General features: G+C 44.1%; 2 protein-coding genes across 5 annotated transcripts in view; one reads left to right on the forward strand and one right to left on the reverse strand.

Moving 5' to 3' along the window:
- LOC121689637 (T-complex protein 1 subunit theta-like) overlaps window positions 1–17,167 on the forward strand; it is a 23,381-nt gene continuing 6,214 nt past the window's right edge. The window contains exon 1 of one of the 4 annotated variants that reach the window (XM_042069614.1): window positions 1–127. Coding sequence is in view for 1 of the 4 variants with exons in the window: in XM_042069613.1 (XP_041925547.1) it covers window positions 11,415–11,455 (41 nt within the window). In the remaining 3 variants the exon portion in view is untranslated. Of the gene's footprint in view, window positions 128–6,577; window positions 6,647–11,392; window positions 11,456–17,167 lie in introns of those variants that run through there. The other 3 variants (XM_042069615.1, XM_042069616.1, XM_042069613.1) reach the window with 3 other exon arrangements.
- The window catches only part of serpinh2 (serine (or cysteine) peptidase inhibitor, clade H, member 2), a 25,864-nt gene continuing 18,520 nt past the window's right edge, over window positions 9,824–17,167 (reverse strand). The window contains exon 5 of the mRNA XM_042069617.1: window positions 9,824–10,679. Coding sequence (XP_041925551.1) covers window positions 10,371–10,679 — 309 coding nt within the window. The 3' untranslated portion in view covers window positions 9,824–10,370. The remainder of the gene's footprint in view (window positions 10,680–17,167) is intronic.

Consider the following 17,167-nt stretch of genomic DNA (forward strand, 5'->3'; position numbering starts at 1 on the left):
ACACAACAGACAGAAGGAGATGGAGGGCACGCGAGGATCTCACACTGATTAATAAAGAAAATCGTTGGGCTACTTAACGGTCAAAATTCCAATAGGCTACTGGATCAAGTAGATTCGAAGCGAATTGGTAAGGGTCCTTGCTTAAAACTATACAATTACTATGAAATGTATCTATTTTCCAAATTATTGTTTATTCATATTCCTAATTGTTTAGCTACTTTCTATTGAGTCCTAAAAACATCGGCGAGTTGAAATATTACATAGAGATTTGACTTAGAGAAAAGTCACGTTGCTACTAGTGTTGCACATGAAATAAGAGACAAGTGGAGTGTAAATAGGCCTACTTGAGTTCGTTTGAAAATTAAAGCCATGTGGCATTTTTTTCTGTGTAGACAGCTAGCTTCTAGTCCACACCTAGGCCTACCAAACCGATCTTTTTTCCCTCCGTCTTCCCTGGAAACATAAGAATATTTGCGTCCGGAAACGAATCCATCTCAACACCACAACACGTTCATATCCCAGGCCTATAGGTGGCACCAAGGGCGTAGGTTTGGTCTCAGCTTTGGTGGGGACACATCCCCAACTCCTGCTGTCACAATAGGCCTACCAACATTATTGTTTCAATACCAATACCAAGTGAAGAATCTCGATTTCGATAACTGCGATTTTTTAAATTTTGATTTGGTTTGGGGGCCCCCACCAATCATAGAATTTGATTGACCCTCCACACCCCCCCACACCACACACACACACAGAAAGTGATGGTTGTTATAGGTTTCTATTTCATATTTTTGGTATTCATATAAACGTTATATACTGTATATTGTTAATTATTTATAGCATTTTATGATCTGCATAAATACTAATAGCTAAACATATTTGGTAATTTGAATACATCATAATGATATTTAAATTATTAGTGTACACTTATCTTCAATATCATCACATTTGGGGTGTGCAAGTTTAATTGTGTGCCTGTCACTTTAAGGAGAACGTGAATGCAATTAGCTTTCAAACTCATGGTTTTAGGCTAGTGGAAAATAGTTTCGCATAGTGCAAGGATATGTGGATTCAATTCATCATGTTGCTATGTCATTAGATAAAATAAATGTTCAAAAAACTAACAAGTCAAATAAAATCTTTCTTGAATGAGATCATAAAAGGAGATCCGTAAGTGTCTCGCAATGTTCATTTCTATAAGTATGGAAATGCACCATAGTTTGTCTTTTATTTCTTTGCATTGTGCAGGCTACATTCACAAATACATTAGCCTACATGAACAGAATATAGGAACAGGAAAATGCCTCGGATGCATTGTTTATTGCGACTGCAAGATTGGTAGCCCAATTAACAGTCAGTGATGGTGACTTCTATTCTGTGCTATATGCCACTGTCTGTGCGGCACACCCTTATTCAACATGACTCCTAACCTTGGCTGAAAGATTACAGAAACTGGTTAACTGTAACAATATCCTGGGTAATATCCTAACAGTTAATGCTATTTTCCTTAGTAAAATCCGCATTTGAAAACCTTGTCACCAGTTGCCACAGTCTGTAGTTACTTTGCCTACTTAGACTCTGCATAATGAAAACGCGTATGTTCCTTTTCTGCTTTGGCGGCATAGCTGATCTACAAAGCGCAAAAAGAGGCAAAATGTGCAAGCTGAAGGGCAAAGGGAATATTGCAATGTTTTACACTGGCCTCTTTTGGGTTATGTATTGGTAGACATCCCTGATAATTTAGCATACACACTCACTCGCTCGATAACTTAGCATACACACTCGTTCGCTTTTCTGACAGTGTCACTAGAAAGTAGGCCTAGGCTATGCTTTGACTCTGTTGTGTGTGTCAGATAAACCCCCTTTGGTTTCAGCCAATCAAATGACAGTGCTTCTTTTACTGTCGTCCTTGCCGTTGGAATAGTCCAAATAGCACAAAGGAGTTCGCTAAAATATTGGTGGGGACAATTTTGTCCTCTCAAAATTTTGATTGGGACTAGTCACTAGCGTCCCACCCTAAACCTACGCCCATGGGTGGCACTGTTTCTAATACAGACTTTGACCAAAGCTTGCGCGCTGTAGGCTATACAAACAGACAGAATAGGCTACGACGAAAATGGCTAGTGCAAGGAAACCATTGTTTGTGTGGACTGATAGTGAACTGTCAACTGTAGTCAACTGTAAAACTAATAAACTTATAAATTGCAGTTCCGTCCTTTATTTGGCTAACGCAGGTAGGCTACAAATAATCTCCTTTACTTTCTTTGGTTGTAGGATAGTCCGCGAATCGATTCACATTAGTTTTGGCTACCCCCGCAAGTGCATAGGCCACTAAACGCTAGGCCTACCCTAGTTCTAGGCTATTCCGTCGCCATATTTATAATATTGCTATAATACCTTCGTTAGTAACAGTCGATACTTTTGCCTGCATCAAATCGCGCATTCGCATTTAGTGCGCATCTAGGCTTAACATGAGTTCTAAGCGTCTTTGTATGCTCATATCTGACTTCACTAGACTATTAATGCATTTATTTATGTTGTAAGACATGTAAAATAAATGAATGACACCGGCACTACGCACAAATTAATTTAATCTTACACCGCACTTCCCTAATAACTTCTGACTAATTCTCTCGCGTCATTGACAGTAGCTAGAATACATCAAGAAAACACAGGGAAAACACTGTTCAGTCCACCAAGTCATGATAAGCTATTGGCGCTGCGCAGCACCAGTTGTGATATTTATCCAACTGAGTGTAATCGTAGGTAATGTCATACATGAAAACTAGTATTGTTTGGCAATACTATAAGTGTCAGTCCAGGGCAGCTGAGGTGTGGCGATGACATCATCAATAGCCTACGCAAGTATGCGGTTTCGCTGTCCAAATGGACTCGCAAGGGCTACAGTTTCAGATGTTTCCACCCTGGGACCAGGTTTCAAAAAAGTGCGGTTTCGGGCAGTGCGTTTACAGGATTCGTTTGGACGATCGGCCAAGACGATGCAAAACCTGTGCGTTTAACCCAAAAAGCGTCTCCGTGTGGATGGGGCTAGTTAGCGAGCTACTTTTTTCAAATGTAATGTAGCTGCTATGTCTTTCGATCCACTGAACTCCTGTCTCTTCACCCTATCCCCCACTCCCAGCCTTACGGGCTTTAGTCCTAGTGAGAATGTTCCATTATCGAGTTTCATGAGTTGTTCTGCAAAGCAGAGTCAGACATTGCAAAGCAGAGTCAGACATTGCTTTCTGTCTTGTCTTCATTCTGTAATGACACAAATAGCTTTTTCAGTAGTATAGTAGTCTAACATTGTGGTTCAAATGCATATGCATATGCACCACAAATGCATATGCACATCTGAGTGCCTTCAGAGTCCCAATAAAAAGCCGTCTGCCATCGCTTTTGCAATGTAAGTAACCCACCGCTCTGAACAGCCACAGCCACATTTTCCGAGCACATTTTCAAGTCCTTTTTTCCCCACCGCATTTGAATTCCTTAGAGTTCAGAAGAGAGCCACCACCGACAAAAGACAGCAGGGGAGTTGAAGTTCATGGCCTGGTTCTGCAATCTTTTATTTAAAAAAGGGAGATAAAACATTAAATCCTCAGTGCGCGCAGCTCTGATAATGTCACTTAGACAGTCAACTCTCACCCCATCTCTCCCTAACACTTCTACAGGAAATATGCCAAGGGCCTGCCATACATGTAGCAAGTACACAAACACAAACACGCTGATAACCTTAAACACACACACACTCTCTCTCTCTCTATCCAAGGAGAGTTCACCCTTTGGAATCCTTGTCATGTCCCCCAGGTCTGTCTCTGAATACATTGTTGGACTCAAATTCAATTTAGCCCTCAAGGGCAGATATGGCTCCAGTACACTTACCCCCCCCCCCCACACACCTCCTCCATTTTAAAACAGGGCACTGTGTTGTATTTGAACACCCACATTGTACAGCAGAAGAGCCAGTTACAAAGGTAGGCCTACGGGAAGACAGGGCACTGAAACAGCTATTCAGTGCAGGAAATCTCATTCAGTTATACAGGAAATGCTTTACATTCAGACAGGCCTTTATTTGCTTCTGACAGTAAAGGTCCTTAGGCAGATGAGTGTTTGAAACAGGCCACAGCGTGGATGCAGTGTGTGTAGGTGTGTTAAATTGTTCCGTATGAGTCGAATAGAGAGTGAGGGCAAGGCAGTGGGGGGCTAATACGCCAGTGACTAGAGACACTGTTCATAGACAAATAGCTTCAGGCCTGTGTGTGTGTGTCTGTGTGTGCGCGCGCGCGCGCGTTGTTACGGCCCTAGTGTGTTCCGGCCGTCTGTCTCGTGTTTTGTCTTTGCCCTTGTTCAGGTCCCACCTACTGCTGATTGCCGGTGTTATACGGTAACTGGCTTTCATGTTAACTGGCTGGACTGTTTACTTTGCCTCTGGAGTTAACGTAACCGCCCCCTTCTCTTGCAGGTGTGTTCAGCTGATGATTTAGCCTCCGATACCTGGCCGCAGATTCACACAGTAGCCAGTCACCATAATCTGCTGTGTTAACCTGCTAAACACAATAACATACTAGGTGACCTCATTTACTAGTAGGCCTAGTATTACCAATTTCGCTGGGAAGTGTCAACTGGTTAGTGGCGCAAGCATGTTGGTGTCAGGTTATCATGCAAGCAGTTTAATTTAGTAGTGGTTCAAGACCCACGTGGAGTTTATTTAGTTTTATTTTTTTGGTAGTATATTCATGGTCCAGCGCATGTAGCCTACTACAGACAACCTGACACTTCCAACGCCGACACATCGTGTTGTAAAGCTTTATTAAACAACAAAGTGGAGCATCACAAACATTTCTATTTGAACTTCAGTTAAACAGACGAATCTGCGGCCAGGTATCGGAGGCTAAATCATCAGCTGAACACATCTGCAAAAGAAGGGGGCGGTTACGTTAACTCCAGAGGCAAAGTAAACAGTCCAGCCAGTTAACATGAAAGCCAGTTACCGTATAACACCGGAAAGGGAGTTACTAATTGGGGTTGATTGGACAGCCCTTAAAAGACCCAAGATGGCATTAGTTCAGTGCCTTTGAGCCCGCCAGCATCCACGGTTGTGTGAGAGCCGTGGATGGCTGGGTGTATTGTGTTTATGTTGTGTATTGTCATGAGCTGTTGTCCTTTTTAGATTACTACAGTGGTAGTGTGTGCCGAGTGTGGCAATTACTCCCAGTGGGGAGAGTGGCTACGATGTAGCAAAATACTGGCCTAGTGTGGCCAGGGTGTGCCGGGTTCGGCAAAACTACTCCCAGTGGGGAGGTTAGTGTTTGCATGTTTATGTGTTTGTTTGTTACTATTTGGTTTAGGCCTAGCCGTCTTCATACTTTTGGTGTGATTGTCTGTTTGAACTTTTATTTTGATTTATCAATAAACCGGTCATCTCAATCATTTACTTCCTTGTTTGTGTTTACTCGTTTATTTAAGTTAACTAGTTACGCAGCCATATGCCCCTAGGCGTTTTAACATCCAGGCGTAACAGCGTGCATATGATGGATATTTTTTTGTCTCATTGATATGACTTGGCCATGCTATTAAATATTGTTTCTTTGATTAAATCATGGAACGTCCAGGGTAACTTGTGTTTCAAGGCCCCCATGCCTGTCCACTGACATCCTCCTGTTCCTCATCAGAGGAGAGAAACACTCAGCCAGCAGTGGAGCCCGTAGTCAGCAGCCCGCCCATATGATATGAACTGGCATGGATGGTTACCATAAAGACAGTACTGCGTCCCCATGTGGCTCAGTGTGTCACTCAGTTACTTGTGCGCCCAGGCAGTGAAGCCTGCAGTCCACGGGTCACTCCAGGGCTGTACGCCTGCGTCTCATCTGATTTATTTGTCAGTTTCAGCACATATCACTTATCATTATCATGACCCAATGGGGTGTCACAGAGATTGCTCCTAAGTTAGATTGCTTTGCTTCCTGCAGGCTTAATTGTCTAATTGCTGTGCTTTTTGGGCTTTCTAAAAAATGCCATAATTTGACAAACGCCTGTTGTGTAATTACAAAATCTAGAGGCCTGCGAATGCATTTTTATAAGTCACTACTGCAGTGCTGTGGGTTTGTGTCTTAAAAACAGCAAATGTAATATGGAAAGGTTTTAAACATCAGTTAGAAAGAAAACGGCCGTAACTCCTGAGACTTAGCTTGTTTCTTGCCTTCAGGCTTTGTGTTACACGTCCTGTACATTTTGCACTGCAAATTGCAAAGTTTCTTGGGTTTTTTTTTTTTTCCTCCTCAGAGAAAACATACTTTTCAATTTTACGTCTTTCCCCTCCAGTTGCAACTTGCCTCCAGAAATACTAATGTCATCTTAAAAGTATGTGTTTGACTGAAAAAAGTACTAAGGCATCCTATGGGCTCCAATGTAAAAAGAAAACCATTTTAATAAGTAATGCCTGGGCTGGAACTCCACTAACTTCTCTCTCTCTCTCTCTTTCCTTTTGCCTTTTTAGATTAATGGTGGAGAGTGACTCTTTTTTCACTTCTTCGTTTTATTTCTCAATAATTCATTTTTAGAGGGAAGAAATACCAGTGGGTTACTTGTTCCAGGATCTCAAAGAAGTTTGTGGGGGAAGTTCAAGCTCGGCCAGAGCCTTTACGTGAGATATTGAGCACTTTCAAGGTTCTTTACAGGTTAAGATTTATTGAGATGTCGGTGTGCTCTAACCATAAAATTTGCTTTAAAGTGAGAGGTCCAATTATTGTTGACTAAGAACAACAGAAATAGTGGCAGGCATTTGTCAGAGAGCAGGTGCTCCTTTTTGTTATTAAGATAATTTACAATGGACAGTTCATTAAAAATGTTTTAAAACATGTTTCATTTGAGACTAACCCATAGAGGCTATTTGTGCCGGAGGGAATTCACTTCTGCGATGATCATAAACTATATGATACATAGAAAAGATGGCTTAGCTCTAAAGAATATAAATTCTAATGAGGACCCTCTTATACAAGAGCCTGTTGCGCAAGAGACAATGAGTTGTGAAATCATACCATGAAAAGGGGAAGGCTTGTCAATATGCCTTTCTTTAGAGGGGTCTAGCATATCATATAAAACTACTCCTTATGAAAATAAATGCTTTCTTTCATTGCCTATGTTACAGTTGTCTATGGTTATAAACCAAAGCAGACTTCATTGAATATCTCAGGGAAATAATGCACGTTTGCAAGGGAAATTGAGTCAGTTGAAAGCATCAAATTATGTGATAAGTATGTCAGACTGGTGGGAGTGTGCATGTCTGACCAATATTGTATTATCAAGAAATAAAAGTACCTACACCCAATTTAGCTTTTGAAAGACTACAGGGGTGTTTTAGGACACAAAAACATTACATGGTACCAAAAGAACCCCCTGAAAGTTGGCAATACTAATCTAAGCCAAGCCTTAGTTCAAAAACACATACCTGTAATTCTTGATTACTGAGATAAACTTTCTCTGTGCAGCAACACTTGTATGTGTATAAGAATTGACTGGTTGTACTGACTATTTGTTTCCAAGATCGTTTGTGATGGTCTTCTCCCACGAAACTGAGCATTCATAGTTTCTCATACACACTATTCTATGACCCCTTGGTCTAGAATGTCATAAAACAAACAGTTATTAAGATGTATGACAGTGTTGGTCCTGAGAAACACATCTATTGTGTGTGTGTGTCTTTATGTCTTAGTTTTACTACTTCTTACAATTGCATTACTATCTTGTTTCACACAACCCATTTATTTTTACAGCCTGACAACAATGCTTTCGGTCTCACTTTGGTCATGTTCTTTAATTGCATACCGCAACCCTAGTATTTCCACATTAACCATGCATAGCCCATAAAAGAATTCCATCAACACACAATAAAAATGTAATAGTTTATTTTTTACTGACACACTGAGTTATTATCTACCTGAGGTTCAGAACATCACCACCACCGCAGTCATTAAGCCTGATTACTCCTGCTAGACACCTCTGGCCCTATGTAGTCATAAGGTCAACATTCATACAATTGTACACCGACTCGACACTAATACACAACACATTTTACATATCAAGTAGCCGATCAATAAAAACACCTGTTTAAATAGCACCATTTTAAGGATATTAACAATGTGGAAATAAAGAAGGGGAAAAAAAGCGCATCATTCAGGAGTGACAGGTTGCAGCCCTGTGGGAGTGCGTGTATGAGTGTGTCGGCAGGCCGGGGCTCCGTATCGATCTGTTGTGGCGTTAAAGGATTAAAAGGTTTGCCGTCCGTCTGGGTTGTTGACAGGGGTTCCGAGTCATTAGTGCCATTAGCATTAAGCCTGCCCATCAATAACTATGTGGATGAGCCATCTATTCCCCAGGGGGTTTGGGGAGGGTAGGGGGACAACGACACTGCCCATAGCCCAGAAGAGTTAATCAGGAGCAGGCATGGCCTTGCCAGCTCTCCCCTGCAATGTAGGGTACCCATGATTTGACAGCTTGGCAGAGTATTTTTTGATAGAATTGGGGGTGAGAGTCGGGATCAGTGCTTTGATTTCAGCGCAATCAGGGGACAGTCACATCAATGTGATGTGACGACGCGGGTGTGTGTGTGTGTGTGTTGAGTGAGTCTATGCGTGGGTGAGTGTGTGTGAGTATGTGTGAGTGTGTGTGAGAGGGAGCCACACATGCTGTTTTGTGTTGCAGTCAGGCTTGGAATTTCAACATTCTGGGGGCAAGGCCACTTGGCCTTCAGTTGGGCATATTTGGTGGAGGGCACAAAGGCCACATGTCAGGGCACTAAGGCCAACGTTAACTATACAGTAGTAGGCTATAAAAATGATCAAAGTTGTATTTAGCCTATTCACTGCAGTAGACCTGCATCACTGTATGAAACATTACAAAAAAATGAAACATGACACATTACATATAACTGTAAATCATCTGATCATCTAATATTTGCAGATATCTAGGCTATATTTAACATTTATTTGATATTTGGCCTGTTATGAAATCATGTATTGAACAATTTAAGCACAGCTCAGCTTTAAGAAAGTCAAATAGCCTAGATGCATGCTTAGCATTTTGTGATCATTAAGGCTACTTTCACAAACTTAGTCAGCTGTCCTCTGATTTACCGATATCTAGGCGATATTTGTAATATTTATTTAGTATTTGGCCCGTTATAAAATAATGTGGAACAAACACAGTGTAAAACTTAAAGCCCAAATTTGGAGACATCCATGTATGTTGAAATTTACTGCAAATTAAAAACGGGATTACTCTGGAACGGCTAACTGTACAGGGGACTGCTTTACACCTTTGTGTTCGGTAAGGTCTGCTGTTTATTCTGATATATGGTTTGTCATGTGTTAAACGAGGGGTTCGTGAAGTATTCCGCCGAAATGAATGGGTAGGGAGATGGACGCAAAACCTTCAGTCGAATTTATGATTAAATTGAATGATATTATTTACTTTTCTCGTGAACCGTTCACCACAGCAATTAGCGGCTGACATCGTTTAAAAGCTGAGAAAAAGCTCTTTACTTGTGATGTCTGTGTGATGAGTAGGCTACTTAGTTCAACTGAGAAGAATGGGTGAATTTGGATGCACTTTCTTTCTTGCGCTAACTTTCTCCACTGCGTAATTTGCGCTGTGAATGCTAAGATTGTTTTGACAGGCCATAGGCTAAATATATATCGCTATTAGTAGGACGCAAAGCAGAATATTGAAAGAAGGGGGCACCAAGGCCACCGTGGCCTGTAAACCTCTGATTCTCAAAGGGGCGTCACGGCCAACGCAAGGGGCTACGACGGCCATGGCCGCCGTGGCCGCCGTGAAATTCCTACCCTGGTTGCAGTGTAATAAAATGAAATGATACCGTTTGACGGTGTCTGTGTGTGTTCCTATTGTTGACCATCACATTGTTCTCATCTTGAGTAGTTGATGGGGCAGTGTGTGTTTTAGATTGAGTGGTTCCATATTCGAGTGGGCATGCAACTCAACCCACTGCTGCATACGTACTGTACATTCTGACCCTACTGGTGTCCCAACGACTAAGCAGACAGTTGCTGTAGCAAGTTAGGTGTGTCTGCGAGCGGCCCAAGGTGTAGATGGCAAGTGAAGGTGCTGGCACTGGCAGTCATCTGTGAGCTGTGAGGGACTGTAATGTTATTGGAAGTAATGGCCACTTGAATGGGACGCCCAGTCCCAGGGCTCGAGAGCAGCTGGTGAATTAGTGACACACGGTGACTGAGGCTCTTGGCCAAGCTCGTATACGGTTGCAGCGGTTCCTCAGCTCTGCAGTGTGTGTGTGTGTGAGTGTGAGTGAGTGATGTGTGTGCGGTGTGTGCTGCTGTAAGTGGTGGCAGTGCCTAAAGCTCGTCGTGCAGGCTGCGCCCTTCGGCCGTGTCCACGGCGCCGATGAGGAGCAGCGCTCCTGTGGGCTTGTCCGTCACCATGACGATGAAGGAGTGGTCTGCGTAGAAGAGCTTGGGCCTCTCCACCTCCTCCTCCTCCTCCTCGTCCTCCCCCTCTTTGTGACCTGAATGGGGGGCCAGCTCCAGGGACGCCCAGTGCATTACACCTCCCAGGTGAAGCTTCCCCTTCGACCCCCCCAGGCCGGAGAAGTCGGCCTTCCCCTGGTCCCAGGCGTCCGCCAAGCCCAGCGATGACAGGGCAGCCTGAGTGTGAGAGAGAGAGAGAGAGAGAGAGAGAGAGAGAGAGAGAGAACAGTAAGAAGTCATTCAGTTAACACAAGGTTCCTAGACATTATGGACACAGCAAAAATGACATTTTTAAAACCCTTTCCAATTGTTTTCACTTCTCATTAGTAAAAGAGGCTTTAAAATATTGGGGGAACACTAATATTGTTTTCAATATGTTAAAGGAAATAATTTGAGTGAGTAACACAATTCCTCCATATTTTGGGAGCTGTTTAGGCCAGTGGTGAGAACAGTTTTTTCTACCTCCTAACCCTGCAGCAAAGGATTGTGGGCAACAGCCCTTTCTAGGGCAGGTAAAACCATAACTGCAGAACAATGTGTAAAGAACCAACTGGAAGGAGAGGTGGTGAATCAATACTCTTTGAGCTATTCCTCTGTCTCACACTTAGTTCGCAGAGCGCACATATTCCTCAGCTTTTCCCCTGCTTCTTAAAATGGTGACAGATGCCCTTGTTTTGGAGCCGCGGTACAAACTGGGCGACAGCAGCCACAGTGGCTGGCAGCTACGGAGGGATGTAGTGTGTGTGTGTGTGTGTGGTGAGGGGGGGGGGGATAAGAGTCCTGGAGAAGAGGGATGGGGAGCATGAATAATTTAGAAACGATCCCCCTGACCCGCAGCTCCTCCGTTTGTTTTTCTTCTGATATGAATTCGGCAGGGAGATGCCGGCTGACAGGTACTTTATATCTGCACAGATGAGGTCCGGCATAAGCAGCACTCTCCTCACCACAGAAAGGTGAGAGAGGGTGGAAAGAAGAGGGAGAGAGGGAAGGAGAGAGAGGAGAGAGAGGGAAGGAGAGAGAGAGGCTGTGTGTGTAGTGTGTGTGTATGCCTATCTTATCACGTTTTATGTTTCTGTACTATCAATATTTCAGTGTGTTTCTATATTTCCATGTTTTATGCTTTGGCAACGCTTTTTTTTTTATGTTTAAACGATCATGCATATAAAATGTATTAAATTGAACTGAGAGAGCGTTACGGAGGGAGAGAGAGCAAGAGAGCGTTGAAAGAGTCCAGGGGAGTTCTGAGAGAAAGAGCTAGATAGTGTCAGCAGAAGACTAGACAAGTTTGGACCATGGTAGAAAGCTAGACATTGTCAGCAGAAGACAAGTCTTGACCATGGTGGGAGAGAGCTAAACAGCATCAGAAAACGACTAGGCCAGTTTTGACCACGGTGGGAGGGAGCTAGACAGTATCAGAAGACGACCAGGCCAGTTTTGACCATGATGGGAGAGAGCTAGACAGCATCAGAAAACGACTAGGCCAGTTTTGACCACAGTGAGCTAGACAGCATCAGAAAACGACTAGGCCAGTTTTGACCATGATGGGAGAGAGCTAGACAGCATCAGAAGACGACTAGGCCAGTTTTGACCACGGTGGGAGAGCTAGACAGCATCAGAAGACGACCAGGCCGGTTTTGACCACGGTGAGCTAGACAGCATCAGAAAACGACTAGGCCAGTTTTGACCACGGTGGGAGAGAGCTAGACAGCATCAGAAGACGACCAGGCCAGTTTTGACCACGGTGAGCTAGACAGCATCAGAAAACGACTAGGCCAGTTTTGACCACGGTGGGAGAGAGCTAGACAGCATCAGACGACTAGAGCGTTTCCATGAGCTGGAGAGTCGGCCCTCTGTGATGCTGCCAACAAGTTGCCGTTGTCAACCAGCCGCCTTCATTTGACATGATAATGAGTAATGTTATTAGACAGGGCACAGATCTTATCTTCTGTGCTCAATCGCCTGATATACTCCACAGTTAAGTCATTCAGCAGAGAGGCTGCATATAATTTCAAAGGCTTCACTGACAGACACAGCCTAAATATGTCCATACTACTGTACATGCAGTTTGGTAGAGTGGCTGCGTGACCATCCCACTTATCTTTAGGCCAGGTACAGGACAAAGTAAACAAAGGCAAAAAAAAAAGAGAATGATCGCACACCGGCGTAGTTCGCAAACTTTAATTAAAAATCGGCAACGCTTCGACCAGGCAGAGTCTTTAATGCCTGCAAGAACACCCTGTCGGGTCGAAGTGTTGCCGTTTTTTTAATTAAAGTTTGATAGTGCTCGGTTGTGCAGACATTCTCTTTTGTTTTATCCAAATATGTCCACACACAATAATGGCCATTAAAATAGTGAAAATAATGTGGTTTCCTCAAATATGCAGTCACCTCAACTGTCAGCCTCAGAGAAAGCGAGTGATAAAAAGAGAGAGGGGGGGGGGGTGTTTACAATGATTGCACATGGAAATGTAGCCCTATATTGTGGCCATATACTGCCCATGTACAACTGACACGTGTTTTCTCTTCTATGTATGATTTTTTTTCTTCTTCCTGTTTTTCTGTTTCCTTTTTATTTTATTTGAGTTCTACTGTTGCTGTGACTGGTTTGGCAATACAGTGTATGATTTGCCATGCTAATAAAGCACAATTGGATTTGAGAGAGAGAAAAAGAGAGACAGTGAGACAGAGAAAAGGAATGCGGTCACACCAGGTTTTGGTCAATCTGCACTAACCTGGTAGGACCTTGCATAGTCCTCTGCTTTCCTTTCACAGATGTCCCCACATGCGCGCGCGCGCACACACACGCGCAGTCCTGCTGCTCTAATGCACTTGTATTGTCCTCATCCATTATTTCTCCCCTCTTCCTCCCTCTCTCTCTACTTCATCACTGTCTTCCTCGGCTGCTGTGCCACCTCGCCAGCATGTTCACCCCTCATCTGCCCTTTCTGCGCTCTGTTTTATCTCTCTCTCTCTTTCCCTCTCTCTCTCTTTTTCCCTCTCTCTTTCCCTCTCTTTCCCTCTCTCTTTCCCTCTCTCTCTCTCTCTCTTTCCCTCTCTCTTTCCCTCTCTCTTTCCCTCTCTCTCTCTCTCTTTCCCTCTCTCTTTCCCTCTCTCTTTCCCTCTCTCTCTCTCTCTTTCCCTCTCTCTTTCCCTCTCTTTCCCTCTCTCTTTCCCTCTCTTTCCCTCTCTCTTTCCCTCTCTCTCTCTTTCCCTCTCTCTCTCTCTCTCTCTCTCTCTCTCTCTTTCTCTCTCTCTTTCCCTCTCTCTCTCTCTTTTTCTCTTCATCTCTCCAGCACACTCCCTCCATCTCTCACCCTCTTTTTTTTCTTCTTTAATCCGCCTGTCAAACTTTGCACTTGTTCTCCAGTCAACAAAACACTTCTTCTTCTCTACACCCCCACCCCCCTGTCCTTCTCACTCTCTGTTGTCATTTTATATTAAATGTGTATGTTCTCATTTTAGGATTATTTTCGCAGGACTGCAGTGTCGAAAACAAACGCACTGGAAACGACAGCTGTCACAACAGCTCAAGACAAGCCAAAATCACCATAGCTAATGAGCACCACGTTAAAAGATGGATGCTACATTCCATTCAGGTTCATGCACATAGGCTGCATAATGTCTGCTCTGCAGTCCCTGTTGCAGGGACATCAGGCTCTGCTGCTCGCTGGTGGCTTGCGCAGTGGCTGAGAACGGAGAGCGCACTATGCTCCGGTGTTGTTACCTCATGGCACTACTCAGGCGGGACAGTCGGAGTCGCTGCCAGCGAAATACATTTAGCAACTGCATGCCATTACAACCCAGCTCGTGTAAGATTCAGAGGGCCTGGAAGGAGGTAGAGTCATCTGTTCTGTTTTTAAAGAGAGAGGATGAGTGAGAGAGAGAGAGAGAGATAGAGAGAGGAAAAAAGTGAGATGGAGAGAGAGGGAGAGGCAGAGATGTGCTGGCTGAAAGGGAACTTTTTGCAAACTTCTTCAACGTGGGCAGTGTATTCGTGCATCTTTTTTTTTTTTTTTTGACGCACGCCTCATGAAGATTTCAGCTCTGCCATTTGTGAAAGATTCAGCAGCGGGACGTGCAATGCCACATCGAGTTGCGGCCCTGCTCTGACTTCTCCCCTCCAGCTCCGGCGGGAGGAGGCTCCAGTGCGCTCTGGTCTGCCCGTGCAGGCCTGACCTATAATGGCTTGTCACAGCAGCAGGAACATGGCATCCAGTTTCCCTGCCGCGCTCCCTGTCACTAGCCATTACCCTCACAGGAACCCTGAACAGACTAGTCAACATATTAATTAGGCATCTCTCTCTCTCTCTCTCTCTCTCTCTCTCTCTAATATATATCTTTCTATCTATATACATATCTCTATAAATATATATATTTCTCTCTCTATAGTATCTCCAATGGGAAAATAACATGGGGATTTTTAATTATCGCACTTGTTAAACTCTCGTGGGGACGAAAAAGTCTGAAATGCAGACGTTTTCCTGAACACACTTTTGTCCTCTGCCTTTGAGTGGATACTGTGATCTCCGGTAAATGTAGACAGCACACTTTGATTTTTGCTACCCCAGAGCTAACTTGCAATGCAACTTGCCATAGGTAGTTAGCTTCAATTATTCCACTTGCTTGGTTGAATTTCCCATTGTCCTACATAATTAAGAACGACCATTAACCGTATGTTATTTGCACACCTATGAAGTAGATCCATTTTTTTGGCCGTATCACGCTTGTATATTAATTCGCCGAACTCGTTGTGAAGTTTAAATGAACTGTCACGTTGCATCCGAGCTGTAAAATGCAGACGTTCAGAACATGGCAACATTGTAGCATACGACGGAGGTGGCTTTTAGCTAGATGGATGACAGCAGGCTAAGTAAAATAGCGATGTTTCAAAGCTAAAGTTCATCAGAATCTTGGGATATGCCTGCTTGACAACAGGAGAGATAGAACTAACGACTGGCCTTTGGCCATAGCAACCATCCATTTAGAACTAGTAACGGCAGTTTGTCCTGCAAGTTGAGAAATTACTTGATATGTGTCGGAAGAAATTAGTTCTACAAACAACACAGTTTTAGCGATTAAAACGTTTAAATTGTAACAGGAAATGAACACAACGCAAGTGGCAACAGTGGAATAAGTGGGATAATGGACTCCACGGTGGTCTGTTCACAGAAATTAATGCACTTACGAGTTAATTAATGCGCTTCGCGTCGGGGCCGTTTTACAACCTCGACCGTGCATTAACTTCCGTGAACAGACCACCGTGGAGTCCATTATCCCTTACTTAACACCCGGATCTCCTTATATGGGCAAAGATGGCCGTTTCGGTTCTTTTTTGTAGGCGAACTTCAGAGGTCTATGTGACGCTACCAGTGATGCAGGCGTGATGGAGCAGCGGCAACATCACAGACTGACCATCGGTTGACCCGGGTTCGATGCCCGCCGTTAAGAGTCCGTGTCGCGTTGGATAAAAGCACCTGATAAATATCAGTCAACTTCAGCTACAAGTAATATAAGGTTGAAGTTGGTGAACAGTTTTATTGGTGGACTATCATTGGCATCACCCTCTGGGTCACAGCATAGCACAGGAGTGTTTGATACACCTAAAATATGAATTTTGACATGAAATGGTCTTGATGAGAGACGGCCTTGTTGGGGATGACAAGAGAATCTTCTCAAGATTTCTTTTAGCAAACTGCACCAAATCCATGCTACATAGACAATCCTGGCTTTCTGTCTTCCCACTCACAAGCCGACATAAATCTCCTCCGCCATAACACTCTCCTGTACAGGGCTGGCAGCTTGAGGCTGCAGGCCTTCACAAATCTGAGATGAATCATCATCTACAATCTCCTCCACAGCCTCCATTTTAGAGTATGTACAATTTGTTTTTTTAGCCTGTTTAAATGGCAGAGAACAGACAGGCCCTGTGGCTTTGATAAGACACAGCACACGGCGAGCTTGCCTCCCATATTAAATGGCTAGCGCGAATGTGTTAATTAATTTCTGGCAAGACTGGAGTCTGCTTAGGAAACCTGTTGAGAGTGCAAAAGAGGAAAGGAGCAGAGGCGGAGGGGGGGGGGGACCCAAAAAATGCTGAGGGGGGGGGGGGGGGGGGGAGAGAGAGGATGGTGCTCTACGGCTGCTGCTTCTCAACTTTGGCATAGACGGTGTGTGTGGTGTTGTGGGGTGTGTGTGTGTGTGTGCATTGGGGAGTTGTGTGCGGAGGCAGACAAATAGAGAGCGCTGTGATGCGTCATCTCTGATGACGCTCCTCGCTAACGCAAAAGCACGTCTGGCAGATGGAGGCGAGGTGGGGGCGGTGGTGTGTGTGTGTGTGTGTGTGTGTGTCAGGGTTGCAGTGAGGGAGGGCAATGTGGGGACACAGGGGGAAGGAGATGACACAGACAGAAGCCAGCTCTGAGTGTGAAAGAGAGAGAGAGAGAGAGAGAACCACTCTCACAGCTCATGGAGTGGGGAGGCGCCGAGCTCAGCAAAAGAGCTCATGTTTTCCTCTTTTTCTCTCGCTCTCTTTTTCTCTCTCTCTCCTTTCTTTCTCTTTCCCTCTTTCTGTACAACACTCTTTCTTCCCCTATTCTCTCCCCTAGTAAAACTTTCTTTTCCTCTGTCTCTTTCACTCTATCTCCAACACCCTGTCTCTTTCACTC

Source organism: Alosa sapidissima, chromosome 18, assembly GCF_018492685.1.
Source record: "Alosa sapidissima isolate fAloSap1 chromosome 18, fAloSap1.pri, whole genome shotgun sequence".
NCBI classification, from domain to species: domain Eukaryota; kingdom Metazoa; phylum Chordata; class Actinopteri; order Clupeiformes; family Clupeidae; genus Alosa; species Alosa sapidissima.